Genomic DNA, 12110 nt, shown 5'->3' on the forward strand with positions numbered 1-12110 from the left:
AAATGTAGTCCCCTCCCCTCAGCCCGTGCGCTCTGCCGCGCAGGGTCACCCGCTAGCTCGGGTTCCGCCTTCCGCCGGGGGGGGCCGTAAAGCACGTCGACGGCGCTGCCGGTTTTGCGACAATGGTGTGCCGGTGGCCGTAAAGCAGGGCGTGTTGTTGTCAGCTGCCTGGGCGAAGCAGGAAGTAAGTTGGGGGGGATAAGGAGGGAGTGGGGCCACCTCCCCCTGGGGTGTCTTCGAAGGGAGCCCTCTACTGGGGGAGACAGCGAGGCTCCTGAGGGGAGCCAGGAAGTGTGAGGGGGAGCGGGGTGCCGGGGGGAGGGGTCAGGAGGCCGGGGGGTGCTGGGGTAGGGGAGTGGGGTGCCGGGGGGAGGGGTCAGGAGGGTGCGGGGTGCCGGGGAGAGGAGGTCAGGAGATGGGGGGGTTCTGGGGTGGGGGAGCGGGGTGCCAGGGGGAGGGGTCAGGAGGTGGGGGGGTTCTGGGGTGGGGGAGCGGGGTGCCAGGGGGAGGGGTCAGGAGGTGGGGGGGTTCTGGGGTGGGGGAGCGGGGTGCTGGGGAAAGGAGGTCAGGGGGTGGGGGGGTTCTGGGGTGGGGGAGCGGGGTGCCAGGGGGAGGGGTCAGGAAGTGGGGGGGTTCTGGGGTGGGGGAGCAGGGTGCTGGTGGTGGCAGAAGCCTTGGGGCTGGGGAGAGTAGGCTTTTGGGGGAGTGGACAATGAGCTCTGTGGGGCTTCAGGGTGTGGTTGCTGGGGATGGGAGAGCAGGAGCTGGCGCGGGGGGGCATGTGGATAGTTCAGGTAGGGAGAGAGAGGGACCACTATGGGCAGGGAGAATAGTTCATTATGCCTCTCCTGGATTGAGAGGGAAGCAAGGATCTGGGAAGTGTGTGTGCTGTGTTGGGGATTTGTGGGAGAACTCCTGGAAGTTGGGAACTCTGTGGAGGAGAGGAGGGCATTGGAGTGGGTATGAGGGGGAAAGTGGGATGGAGTCAGAGGGCTGAGTAGGGAGAGGTAAAGAGGAGGGGAAGAAGAAAGCATTAGGAGGAGGAAGGAATGAGGTTTGTTAGCCAAACTGTCCTGGGGTGGAGCGGAAACACAGGGACAGTGCCTGGGTGATCCCATTGTAACCATCTAGCTCCATCTGACCCAATGCACTGATTCTTTTCAGCTCAGTCTGAGGGGGGGAAAAAAGAAATGAACAAGAACAGGAGGCCGCCTCCACCACCAGGACGCAGTGGTGCTGCCAAAGCCAGACAGGTGAGTCCTGGGTTTCTTTTTTTACGTCTCCCCTGTCTGTATGAGGAAACGCCTCTTCCTTCGGATCTGCTTTGAGAGTCTTGGTATAAAAAAATGTAGTTGTACTGTTGTCAGTTTCCTAAATTCCCCCAATCCCTGAGGCTGCTGCTCCCACCCCCCAATAAGTGATCCCTGAAGTAACCTTTGTGTGTATAAAGGCCCCAACCTTGCTACTCTTGACTTCAGTGGGAGCAGGTTCAGGCCTGTAGTTTGTAAAGTTTGGCTTCTGCAGGATGAAAAGTTCTATAGAGATGGAAAATTGTTGCTGTTCGTTAATAATATTGGTTCTTTCATTGTGGGTAAATTTTTGTCCTGCTGGCCTTATGGTAAAAATACTGGTTTTGCCAGTGAGAAAATTGGCCAGGTTGTAACCAAAGTGGCCTCTGCCTCCATCCCGAGGTGAGAATCAGATTTGCTGTCATTTAGAAATCACATCAGGGGAATTGACAAACCAGAAATAATAGAAGTAAACAAATCATCATTATACCCCACCTCCACCCTAGCCCTTTGGGACAAAGATGGGACCCGATGAAGAGGAGTGATTCATCTGTTCCCAACATCCCTCTGCTAATGCCCAAAATGTGGAATTAAAAGTAAACAAGGAAAATAGTAACGTGTGGAATTTAAAATAGTGTTGTGTACATTTCCTTAAAGCACAGCATTTCTTTTACCCCAGTTTCGTGATGCAGAATTCCTGATGTTAATGTTCATTTGTGTTTACATAGTGAACTAGAAATCTGAGAAATTTCTCAATCTCTGTGTACAGGCCGATGGGCAGGGTGATCTTTTGAGTTGTTTCTGGCTCTTAACTTTTATTAACCTAGATCAGAATCACATAGCAGGTTTACGTGAGTTGCAGGTCTCCTTTCTGACAGCTTCTGGCATGGTCAAACAATTGCTTTATTTTCCTAGAATGACTGGGGAGGTGAATTTAGAATTTTGCTGAAGATGTTTGAAATGAATGGTGTTAAATACTGTTTTGCAAATGTCAAAGAACCAATTTAACTTTTCAAAGCTCATTTTTCTGTCACACTGTGCCTGCCACTCACTCGTCTGTGGAGCACATGTGCCAGTCTAAGGATGGGAACTTGATTGCTTCTAAGTGACTTTCTCAGAGGAATAAAATTTGATGTCTTGTCATAGATCCCAGGTTAAATTGCCACTCTGTAGGATAGATGGTCCAGCATCCTGCAGCATTTCCAGTCTATGGTGGATAAAACTGGGCATTATTCCAGGTCTCTTGTATTGGGGGATGTGGGTAATTGAGCTTCTGTAGACCTTTCTTTTGCACCCTTTTTACTGAACTTGTCTATGTGCTAAAAGATGGAATGGCTGGAAAACCTATCACTTTCAGTGGTATTGTATATGGTATTCTAGTCACTACGGTACCGAGGCACAGATGACAGTAACTAGTACTGCTGTCTGGCACTGCACCGAATTATTAATGGAAGTACTTGTCTGCAGAAAGAGCATGTTAAGAATGGCCAAATTGTCACAACATGCAAGTCATGGACAAAATCAGAGATCTAGAGCAAGTCTGTGGAGGACAAACTGTCCAGGGACATATGGTAATAGCCCTCCCTCTCTTCATATGCTGGAGGGCTTTGTGTCCGGCAGAATCCAATTAGGTGTGGATAATGTACTAAACCTCCCCCTTCACTTGAATCCTGCTTTCAATAAAATTAATGTTTGACCAGTTAATTGGTGAGAGCTTTCAATTTCACTGGCTATAAAACCTTGATAGACTGTAAAATTTATCTGACTGTGCTTGGAGGGTGAGGGGATTGCATGTTGCTTCCCCATTTTCAGGCCATCTGAAGGTTTAGGGTACTTGCATTAGTCTTTCTTTTAATAATCTACCAGGAGGAGGTACTGGGTTGAGTTTTGCCATCTGTCAGGGATTTTTACATAGTGGTGCATGCACACAGGGTTTGTATTGCCTTGTCCTGTCTCAGGTGAAAGTCTGCCCCCTCCCTTATGCTTTATTCTTTCGCCTATCAGGGATTGGGTCAAACTCCAAGCAGAGACAGGTGTTGGGAAGCGCAAACCAACACGCTCCTATAAAAGCACATACACACCTGCAATTAAGTCTTTGCAGCAGTCTCTGTAGGAGGGAGAGATGATTCTTCTTAACGAGCAGTATGAAAATTGAATCTTCTCTGATATTACAGTGAGGTGCACTCCACTGTACAAACAGCAAGACACACCCTAACCACATGTTAGGGGAAGCTGTCAAAAAGCCCGGGTTGTGTAATATGATTATACGCCTGTAGCTCCTTTCATATGAGGCTCTCGGAATGCTTTATGAACATACGTTAAACTTTACAATGCCTAGTAGTGTAAGTAGGTGTCCTGTTAGCTTCATGTTATCAGTGGGCAAATTGGCACACAGAGGTGAAGTGACTGCAGAAAACCAAACTTCCTTGCCCCACCGCCTTTTCCGAGGCCCCTCCATCGCTCGCTCTCCCCCACCCTCACTCATTTTCACTGGGCTGGGGCAGGGGGTTAGGGTGTGGGAGGGGGTAAGGGGTTTGGGTGCAGGAGGGGGCTCAGGGCTGGGGCAGGGGATTGGGGTGCAGGAGGGGATATGGGGTGCAGCTCTGGGAGGGAGTTTGGGTGCAGGAGGGGGCTCAGGGCTGAGGAAGAGGGTTTGGGATGCGGTGCAGGCTCCAGGTGGTGCATACCACTATCAGAAGGCAGGATACTGTACATGGATGGACCGTTGGTGTGACCCAGTATGGCCATTCTTATGTTCTTATCCCAAAGCAGGGAGAAAAAAGTACCCCCTCCTTATCTCCTGCTCTAACCATCAGATGACACTTCTCCCTCTTTCAGTTGAGACTAGAATTCAGGAATCCTGACGCCTGGTCCCTTGATCTAAGCACTAGATACCACTGCCTCTTGTTGTCTATTAGGAAACCATTGACTCGTGGTTTGTCTTTTATCGTCTCTAGATGGGTTTGCTAGTGGATTTCTCTCCAGATGGGATGATGGACAATGATAAGGAGGAGGATGGTGAACTGGAAGCAGAATTAATAGCTATAGTTGGAGGCCGGCCAGATTCAAAAGAGAAGTCGAAAGGGAAAAGTAAGTGGTCCTCAACTCTATGCCCATTATACGTCGGCTCAGCTAGGACACATCTGAATCCCAGAAGGACTTGATTAAAAGAGTTACAAACTGTTAAGTTTCTAGTGCCTTAATTTCAGAGCTACAGCAAGAGAGAAGTGGCAGAGCCTCGCAGTCCTGTGCTTAGCAACAAGACCTTTCTTCCCCGCACCCTCCCAGCACACTAGCTTGAATTCTGATGATATATGGTTATGTGAAATGAGTTGTGTATATGTCTCCTCTTCTTTTCAGCCCCTTTGCCCATGGAAGCTATTGAGAGAATGGCCGCTCTCTGCATGAAGGACCTGGATGACGAGGAAGGGGAAGAGGAAGAAGATCTGGAAGATGAAGATGATCTGATGGTATGAAGGACTTCATACTCGGTGAAGGACTGGGAATGTTACACAAAAGGCCTTGTTATCAGGTCAATGCATCATATGTGGGGAATGTCTAAAGTGACATGTCTAAATGAGAATTCTTGTGTAGCAACAGGTGAATAGATCCATTCATCTGCCACCTCCCTGCTCCCTCTAGGTCCTCTTGGAGAAACAGGATTTTTTTCTCCAAAAAGCTTTGTACCACAGTGTATCACTGACCAGGGATCCTTCTATTGAATTTTGCTCACAGCTGCATTGTGATCCGAACCCATTATACTGATACTCATATTAGAATCCCGCAATCTTACCTATCTGTAGATACCGGAGTAAGTGTCTTGACTCCTAGTTTATTCCATTTCCTTAAAGATGGGGTGTTATACATAAGTGCCTGTCACATCCTAATAAGGAGGAGATGCTCATTAAGTGCTGGGACTTCTGCTGCAATGCCTGTCCCTTGCTAGTTGTCACCCTTAATCTGTCTCTCTGTAGTTTATAAATTACTGCTTCACTTTCCATCAGTGTGACTTACATTTTTGAGCATCTCTAGACAAAATTAAGAGACTAAATTTCTTTGTTTTGTAGGCGGAACTCAATGAAGTCCTGGGTGAAGAGAAAGAAATCAAGGATGCCACAATACCTGCTACTAAGGTGCAAAACTCCCCTTCCAACTTTGCTTCCTCTTGAGGATATAGTACAGAAATGGCTCCTCCTTGTGCTACGTATCTGTTCCCTGTAGCTCTGCAAGTTATATATGCTTGCCCCATTGACACAAACCAGCATGTGTTTCCTGTTAGCATTGCAGAGTCTGAAGTTAGAGATGTAAATGACCTATGTGGTCAAAGTCCATCTTCCTGTTGGCTCAGGGGATGAGTGAGCTGGAGTCTCTTCTGCTTCACCCATCAATAGCAAAACTGACCGTCAGGTTCTGACAGCTGACAATATTGGATCTGGGTTTTTTCAGATACCACATTGAATTGGTGACATTGGTAGACAGTCAGGAGGCTTGTTTTGCTCCCTGTCAATTGAGCAAAGTAATTCGGTGGAGAAGATAAGGCCCACTCCAGCACTTCGCAGTGTGTGGGCAACATGCTGTGACCGCTGGGAGTTGTGTTGCCGGAGCGGGGCTCTGCAGGTGCAGCCGCTGTCCCGTGTGTCACAAATTACAGGGTCAGGGCCTAAATTTGCACCCTCAGTAAAGTCACTCTTCAGAACCTTCATGAGCCAAGTCCCTAAGGAAAAATTGAGTAATTAGCTGTGTTTTGAAATCAGATGTGTTTTAGAATTACAGCTGATAAGGTTGGAAAAACCCATAAACCTCTGAGTCTAGGTCATTGCGACTAGCAGAAAGGGCCTTGTGCTATTGCCATTAATTTCTCACTTTTGTTGGAGATTGTGTCATAAGTACTGCACTTTCCTGCGGCCATACATCGGCATACTGTTCCATTGTCTTTTTAAAGGCTTTTCTGAATATCAAAGATGAATGCATCCTTCCTCAGCTTCAGTTCTTAGTAGCCGTTGCTTGAACCCTGGTATACACTGAGAAGAGTTCTTATTTCTTTACCAATTCCCTTTGCATATTGCATATTACATATTGTATTGTTTTTTCTATTATCTTTAAAAGACTCTCAACTAGTTGAGGACCAGTTCTGTTTATATTTAAAAAAAAAAAAAAAAAGGGTGTGGGGTGGAGGGAAATCTAATATGAATAGAGACATTTTTGTTGTATGTGGCCAGATTAGTTAACCCAAACTCAATAGCCTTGTGCTTTCAGACCTTCCTAAGGCACCTATTGTTTCACCAGCTGGCCACCTTCAGTCCTTAATGTCTGAACAGAGATACCCTGAGTTGTGGTCATGTTGTCCAGGAGAATTTTGCCAGCATGTAAGAACTGGAAAGTGAAACTGATCAGTCTAGTTTGACTGTCCTGAGCCGAACAAAATAGGTCTGTCATTGGAAGTATTGATATGGCTGTCCCCCAGCAGGCCAGGGCTTTGGATTAATTAACAACACTTTTTCCTCCTCTTCTCTGGGCTCTTACAGGTGAATGAAACTCCGGCTGATTCCAGCAGCGTAGAATCTACTCTGGTGGAAAGGCTGGAAATGTACAGAATGGCCATCGCTAATGCAAAGCAAGCTGGAGACAGCGCCAAAGTGCGCAGATATGAAAGAGGCCTCAAGGTGAGCTTTAAATAATGCACCCAGAATACAGTGTGCCCAGGCTAATGTCTTGGTAACTATCTTGTCTTCCAAGACGCTCTTTAAGAATAAAACTGAAAAGATTTTTTAGAAACATAATAGAAATTGTTCGATCTTAAATTTGCAACTGAGCATGGCCAACGTTTTCAGACTTCAAAGTGTGGCACTTAAATCCATTTTTAGGCACCCACGTAAGGGGCCTGTTTTTTCAGCCTTGCTCCTAGTGCTTTTGGTGGAAGCTATGGGACCGGAGCCCTTCTGAAAATCACTTTTATTGAGGTGCCTAAATATGGATAATACAATAGCTGATAACCTCCTCCGCGATCAGTATATTGCAGGGGATGCAGCGCTTTGATGTCTTAATATTTAGTGATATTGCTGTGTCCTCAGAGATAACATTGAGCCCAAAGGTCCCCGCATGGTCCTAATAGATCCTGTACAACTGCAGCAGTGGGCTTTCCAAGTATATGTACAATTGAGGACCTGATCACTCCTGATCATTAAAGTTCCCATAGTGCTTTTCTCAAGTCAGAGTGCCTGTCCCAGCATCCTGGCCAATTCCATCTTGGGTACTTTTATTCTGCCGCCCTAAAATTCTCCCTGCATCTTCATTGGGGTCTGGAGTCTTTACTTAGGAAACTGGATGTGCTCTGACTGTGTGCTGTTGCTAATCACCCTGCTGCTTCCCCCCACCGAGAGCTGCATTTCTGCAATGAGATTTCTCCACAAAGGGCATGTGGTTTGTAGAGCACTTTTGGCTTCCATAGGATGAATGGCACTATAGCAATCGAAGAGGCTGCTACCTTCTAGTCATGAAAAATGTGGGAATTAGGAACTTGCTGTCTGACTGAGGAATGGCTTTTTAGCTGATGACAGGCTGTGGGTTTCTGAGGTCTAATTAGGCTGCAGTTTCTGGGCTGGCTAAGGACTAAGGTGCTGGTATCCAGTTTTCCTGCTGTCAGGCTCTCAGCTGAAGTTCTGGCTAATTTTAAAGCACTTGTTTTCTATAGCTGTTGGCAAAACCAAGAGTGAGAGAGTTTGGAAGCTTATCGCTAATTATCTGTTGTTTGTTTCCAAGACATTAGAAAACATGCTGACCTCTGTGAGGAAGGGCAAAAAGATTGATGAGGAAGAAATCCCTCCTGCAGTTGCACTAGGAAAGGGCAGGAACTCCCAGCTGCCGTCCCCTTCTCCACTGACTCTCTCATCTCAGAGCTCCACACCCAACGGAAGGTTCAGTTTATCCAGCTATCCCCCTCCACAGCCACCCACTGCAGCACCTCCACAGGGACCCTCTGCAGCATCTCCCAAGCCGCCGCCTCCTGTACTTCCAAAGCCAGCCCTGGCCCTGCCCATCAGATCTCCAGAGACACCAGAGGAAAAACCTGTCCCTTTGGCACTATCGGGTAAGCATGGGGGACCTTTTCATTCTCTCTCATCGCAGAAGATTGAGCTTATAAATACCTACTGATCTATGACCATGATGTTCCCCTGATCTTGCACTGGATGATTCTGAAACACAAAGCACAGTGACTCTTTTCTCTGTCTCTCTACAGGTTCTGAAAACTTCAGCACCCAGGCGCTCCTACAGGACAGGCAGCGGGAGTACAAGCTAGCCGCGCTGCATGCTAAACAGCAAGGCAGTGTCGAGATGGCTAGTAAATACTACTGCATTGCTAAGGTAGGTGCCTGCCAGCCAAAGCGCTGTTCTGTTAGACTGGCAGGGGCTTTGGTTTGGCCCTAGAAGTGACACTTTCAGTGGGTGCAATTAAGAAGTTGACCAGTTGGTGCTTAGAAGGCTGCTGGTAAACCACATCCACTGGTTCTGCAGCACGTTTGTGACTCTATTTCACCTTGGCTAGTCTTATTCTGGGACAGGCTTTTCCTTCAGTTCAGCTTCGTATGGAGAATTAAAATCAAGCTGTGGCCTCCCTTCTACAAAAGAAAGACCTTGAAAATTGCAGTTAATGCAGATGCAGTTATTATCTCCATAGGTCAGCTCAGGTGTGGCTAAAGACAATACATTCCTCTGCTCCTGTCTGTCCTCCACCTTTGGAGCATCCCTCTATAACCAACACTGAACTTGCACTAGTAGTATGGTTCATTTGCTGTAGCAGGAGGCTGGGAGCCCAGAGGGCTGGGTTCTGATTCTGGGGGAGAATGTGGCCTAGTAGTTAGAGCAGAACACTGGCAGCCAAGACTACTGTGTTCTAATTTCAGTTCACTGTGAAACCTTGGGCAAATTGCTCTCGTTTTCTCAGTTATAATTTGGAGATAAATCCCACTTTAAATGTGATATGAGGTTGGTTTGAGTGGTTTTGAGTAAAATGTTTTAAGATCTTTGAAGAAAGCATTTAAAAGTACTTTTCTCCCTGGCTTGTGCCTTTCAGAGCTTTGATCCCATTCTAGAAGCCTTGGGGAAAGGTGAAACCGTGGATCTGGGCCACCTGCCCCCACCTGCAGGTGAGACTTGATACTCAGCTTTGCCACTGATTTCACTGACATGGCAATGGAGGCACTGACTGGGTGGAGGAAACAGCCTGTGCTAAAATTGCTAACACAGCAGTCATGCTCTTTCCTTGCTAAGACAGGCCTACAAAATTTTGCCAGCATAGCTATACCAGTCAGAGACATGAAGAAACCCACGCCCTTGACTTACATGGCTATGCCTGCAAAACTGCCCGTTGACATGCAGCTGCTGGTACGAGTCTTTACGTTGTCGTTCAGGGAGGTGGCTTGTACCAGCAAAAGATCTCCTGATGCCAGTAAAGCTGCACTAGGGGGCTCTGCAAGTACCACTCCACTGGTACAGCTGTATCAGCAAAGCCTTTCTAGTGTAGACTAGCCCTTAGTGTCGTCCAGTGGTTGGAGAGCCCCTGGACGTTGGGACTCATGGGTTCTGTTCCCGGTTCTGTCTCTTACTCGCTGTGTGGCCTTTAGAAGGGGACTCTACCACTCTGCGTCTCAATTTCTGTATTTGTAAAATGGGGCTGGGGGGAAAGGGGAGGAGTGCTTTGGGATCCTGGCTTGGAAGGTGCCAGAGAAAGACGAAATATCATTATTGCAGTGTACCATCTGGGTGATACTCCTTGTGAGGACTGGGTTGGGTGGGCCTGGTGGGAGAGGAGTAACCTATTTACTTTCTGTCGACCTGAGTTGGTTGATTTATTTTTATTTTTCACTTTCTGCTTGTCATTTACAATCTTATTTTCACAGACCAGCTGCCCAAGGAGCTGTTGTCCCCAGGTCTACAACAACAATCTGCTGTGTCGACAACAATGCCGTTAGCAAAATCAGCAGCCCCCGCTGCAGGTATGAGCTCCAGAATTGTGCCTTGGTATCTGAGCCGCCGCAGCATGACTAGAGGTTGCTCGTTATGCCATGCAGCCGATCAACCTTGGAATTTCTTTTAGACTGAATGGGAGCTGCAAGCTGTACTGCCTGTTTGGTAGTTGCTGTGTATCTTGCCAGCCTTGCTTTTGTTCCTAAGGACAGCAAACCCCCTCTGTAGTGAAAGGAAAAACCCGCCCAGAAAGTAAGTGGGACCTGGAGGGGAGAAAGAGGCAAGCATGGGAGTATCTCTAGCTTGAGTGGTGGTCCTGTGCAAACTCCAGTTCAGCTCTTACCTGCAGAGATCACGGCAGCTATCAGAAAACATTCTCGAGCCGTGCGGAGCTCTGTGCTGCATGTGCAGATAATCAGAAGAATCGTTATGACACGGGGATGGGTGGGCACGTGAGTACTGGGGTGGGAACATGTTTGCTCCCTGATTGGCAGGGAACATCTCTTATTTATCGTCAGCTCTCGGGGAGCAGTCAGTGTTGCCTAGTGGATAGAGCACTGGACTAGGACTTAGAAGACCTGGGTTCTAGTTCTGGCTCTCCCGTTGGGTGACCATGGGCAAGTCATGGCCCGCTTTGTGCCTCAGTTTCCCCATCTGTAAAAAGTGGATATACTGATACGACTTCATATGTAAATCACGTTGAGATCTACTGATGACAACTTGTGATAAGAGCCAGATATTCTAGGCAGCGGTTAGAAATGGGTTGGTATTGAAATGCTGAGTTGCCTCCTGTCACCACCTTAGAGGGCTGGGGCAGAGTTACAGATTTTTGTTAAGGAGGGAGAAGTTAGAAAAGTAAACCCAATAAGCGTGTCATCTCTTTCTTCCCACCCCTGAAACAGATATCCCTCCACCCCCGCGAGACATGCTGGAAGCCCTGCAGCAGAGGATGGAGCGGTACAAAACAGCCTCAGCTCAGGCCAAGAGCAAAGGAGATGACCGGAAGGCAAGAATGCATGAGCGCATTGTGAAGGTGAGGAAAGCATGAAAGTCCCATAACCTACAGCTCTGCGTGGATCTTGGCTCCCCTCACCCCCGACAGATACAGTTCTGAATCAGAGCTGTACAGCAGGACAGTACTCTTTCTGGGGCAATGTTATCTGCTGCTGGCGATTCAGTTGGTGGTTGTGTCTCTCTGAGTCAGTGCTGACCCCACTTGCCGGGGGTACAGTGCCTCGGGAGGTGCCATCTTTTTGAGTGAGATTCTTTCCCACTCGTAGTCATGAGAGTCTTTAGTGCTTTCCCCAAAGGTTGGGGGGTATAGTACATTTTGGGTAACTGTATACTGCCTTCCTAAATCCCCCTGCAGTTTCATTTGGATCCATGATACATCACTTCAAGTAGCATAAATGTTTCTGTGCGCTGCTAAACAGCTGCTCTGTTCCACCCCAGAGACTGCTGCATTTCAGTGATGAGTGAAACATCTTTGTGTCTATCATCTTTATTTGTAAAGTCCATCAGTTTTGCTCAGTATCTTCTTGAAGGCTGAGCATTAAAGCCTGGTGCAAATTGCCAATATCTTGACAGAGCAATGGAGTGCTTAAAAACAAACAAACAAACAAAAAAAAACCTGATCTTTTAGACCTAAGCAAAACACTACCATGATTGAAATCTAATCTGCCACTGATGTGCATAATTCCAATGGACGTTAGTTAGCCAGGTTTCTTCTCTCATTCCCCACTCAATGCAGTAATGGGAGGAGAAACCCCTAACTGGTGCCATGGGATAAGATTTGAACTCCTCAGTAAAAAGATTCTGAGGCGCAATATGGTTGTCTGACTCTGATTAGTTGATGGA

The 12110-nt window shown here is 47.5% G+C and overlaps 1 protein-coding gene across 4 annotated transcripts in view; it reads left to right on the forward strand.

The window, feature by feature from the left end:
* CC2D1A (coiled-coil and C2 domain containing 1A) overlaps positions 1 to 12110 on the forward strand; it is a 37158-nt gene that overhangs the window by 1019 nt on the left and 24029 nt on the right. For 2 of the 4 annotated variants that reach the window (XR_007354043.2, XM_048831656.2), the window contains exons 1-11: positions 102 to 184; positions 1165 to 1253; positions 4247 to 4379; positions 4650 to 4759; positions 5357 to 5422; positions 6815 to 6952; positions 8049 to 8376; positions 8527 to 8651; positions 9361 to 9433; positions 10187 to 10282; positions 11156 to 11286. Coding sequence is in view for 3 of the 4 variants with exons in the window: in XM_048831656.2 (XP_048687613.2) it covers positions 1191 to 1253; positions 4247 to 4379; positions 4650 to 4759; positions 5357 to 5422; positions 6815 to 6952; positions 8049 to 8376; positions 8527 to 8651; positions 9361 to 9433; positions 10187 to 10282; positions 11156 to 11286 (1263 nt within the window). In the remaining variant the exon portion in view is untranslated. The other 2 variants (XM_048831657.2, XM_075121601.1) reach the window with 2 other exon arrangements.

The sequence above is a fragment of the Caretta caretta genome, chromosome 20 (assembly GCF_965140235.1).
Source record: "Caretta caretta isolate rCarCar2 chromosome 20, rCarCar1.hap1, whole genome shotgun sequence".
Lineage (NCBI taxonomy): Eukaryota > Metazoa > Chordata > Testudines > Cheloniidae > Caretta > Caretta caretta.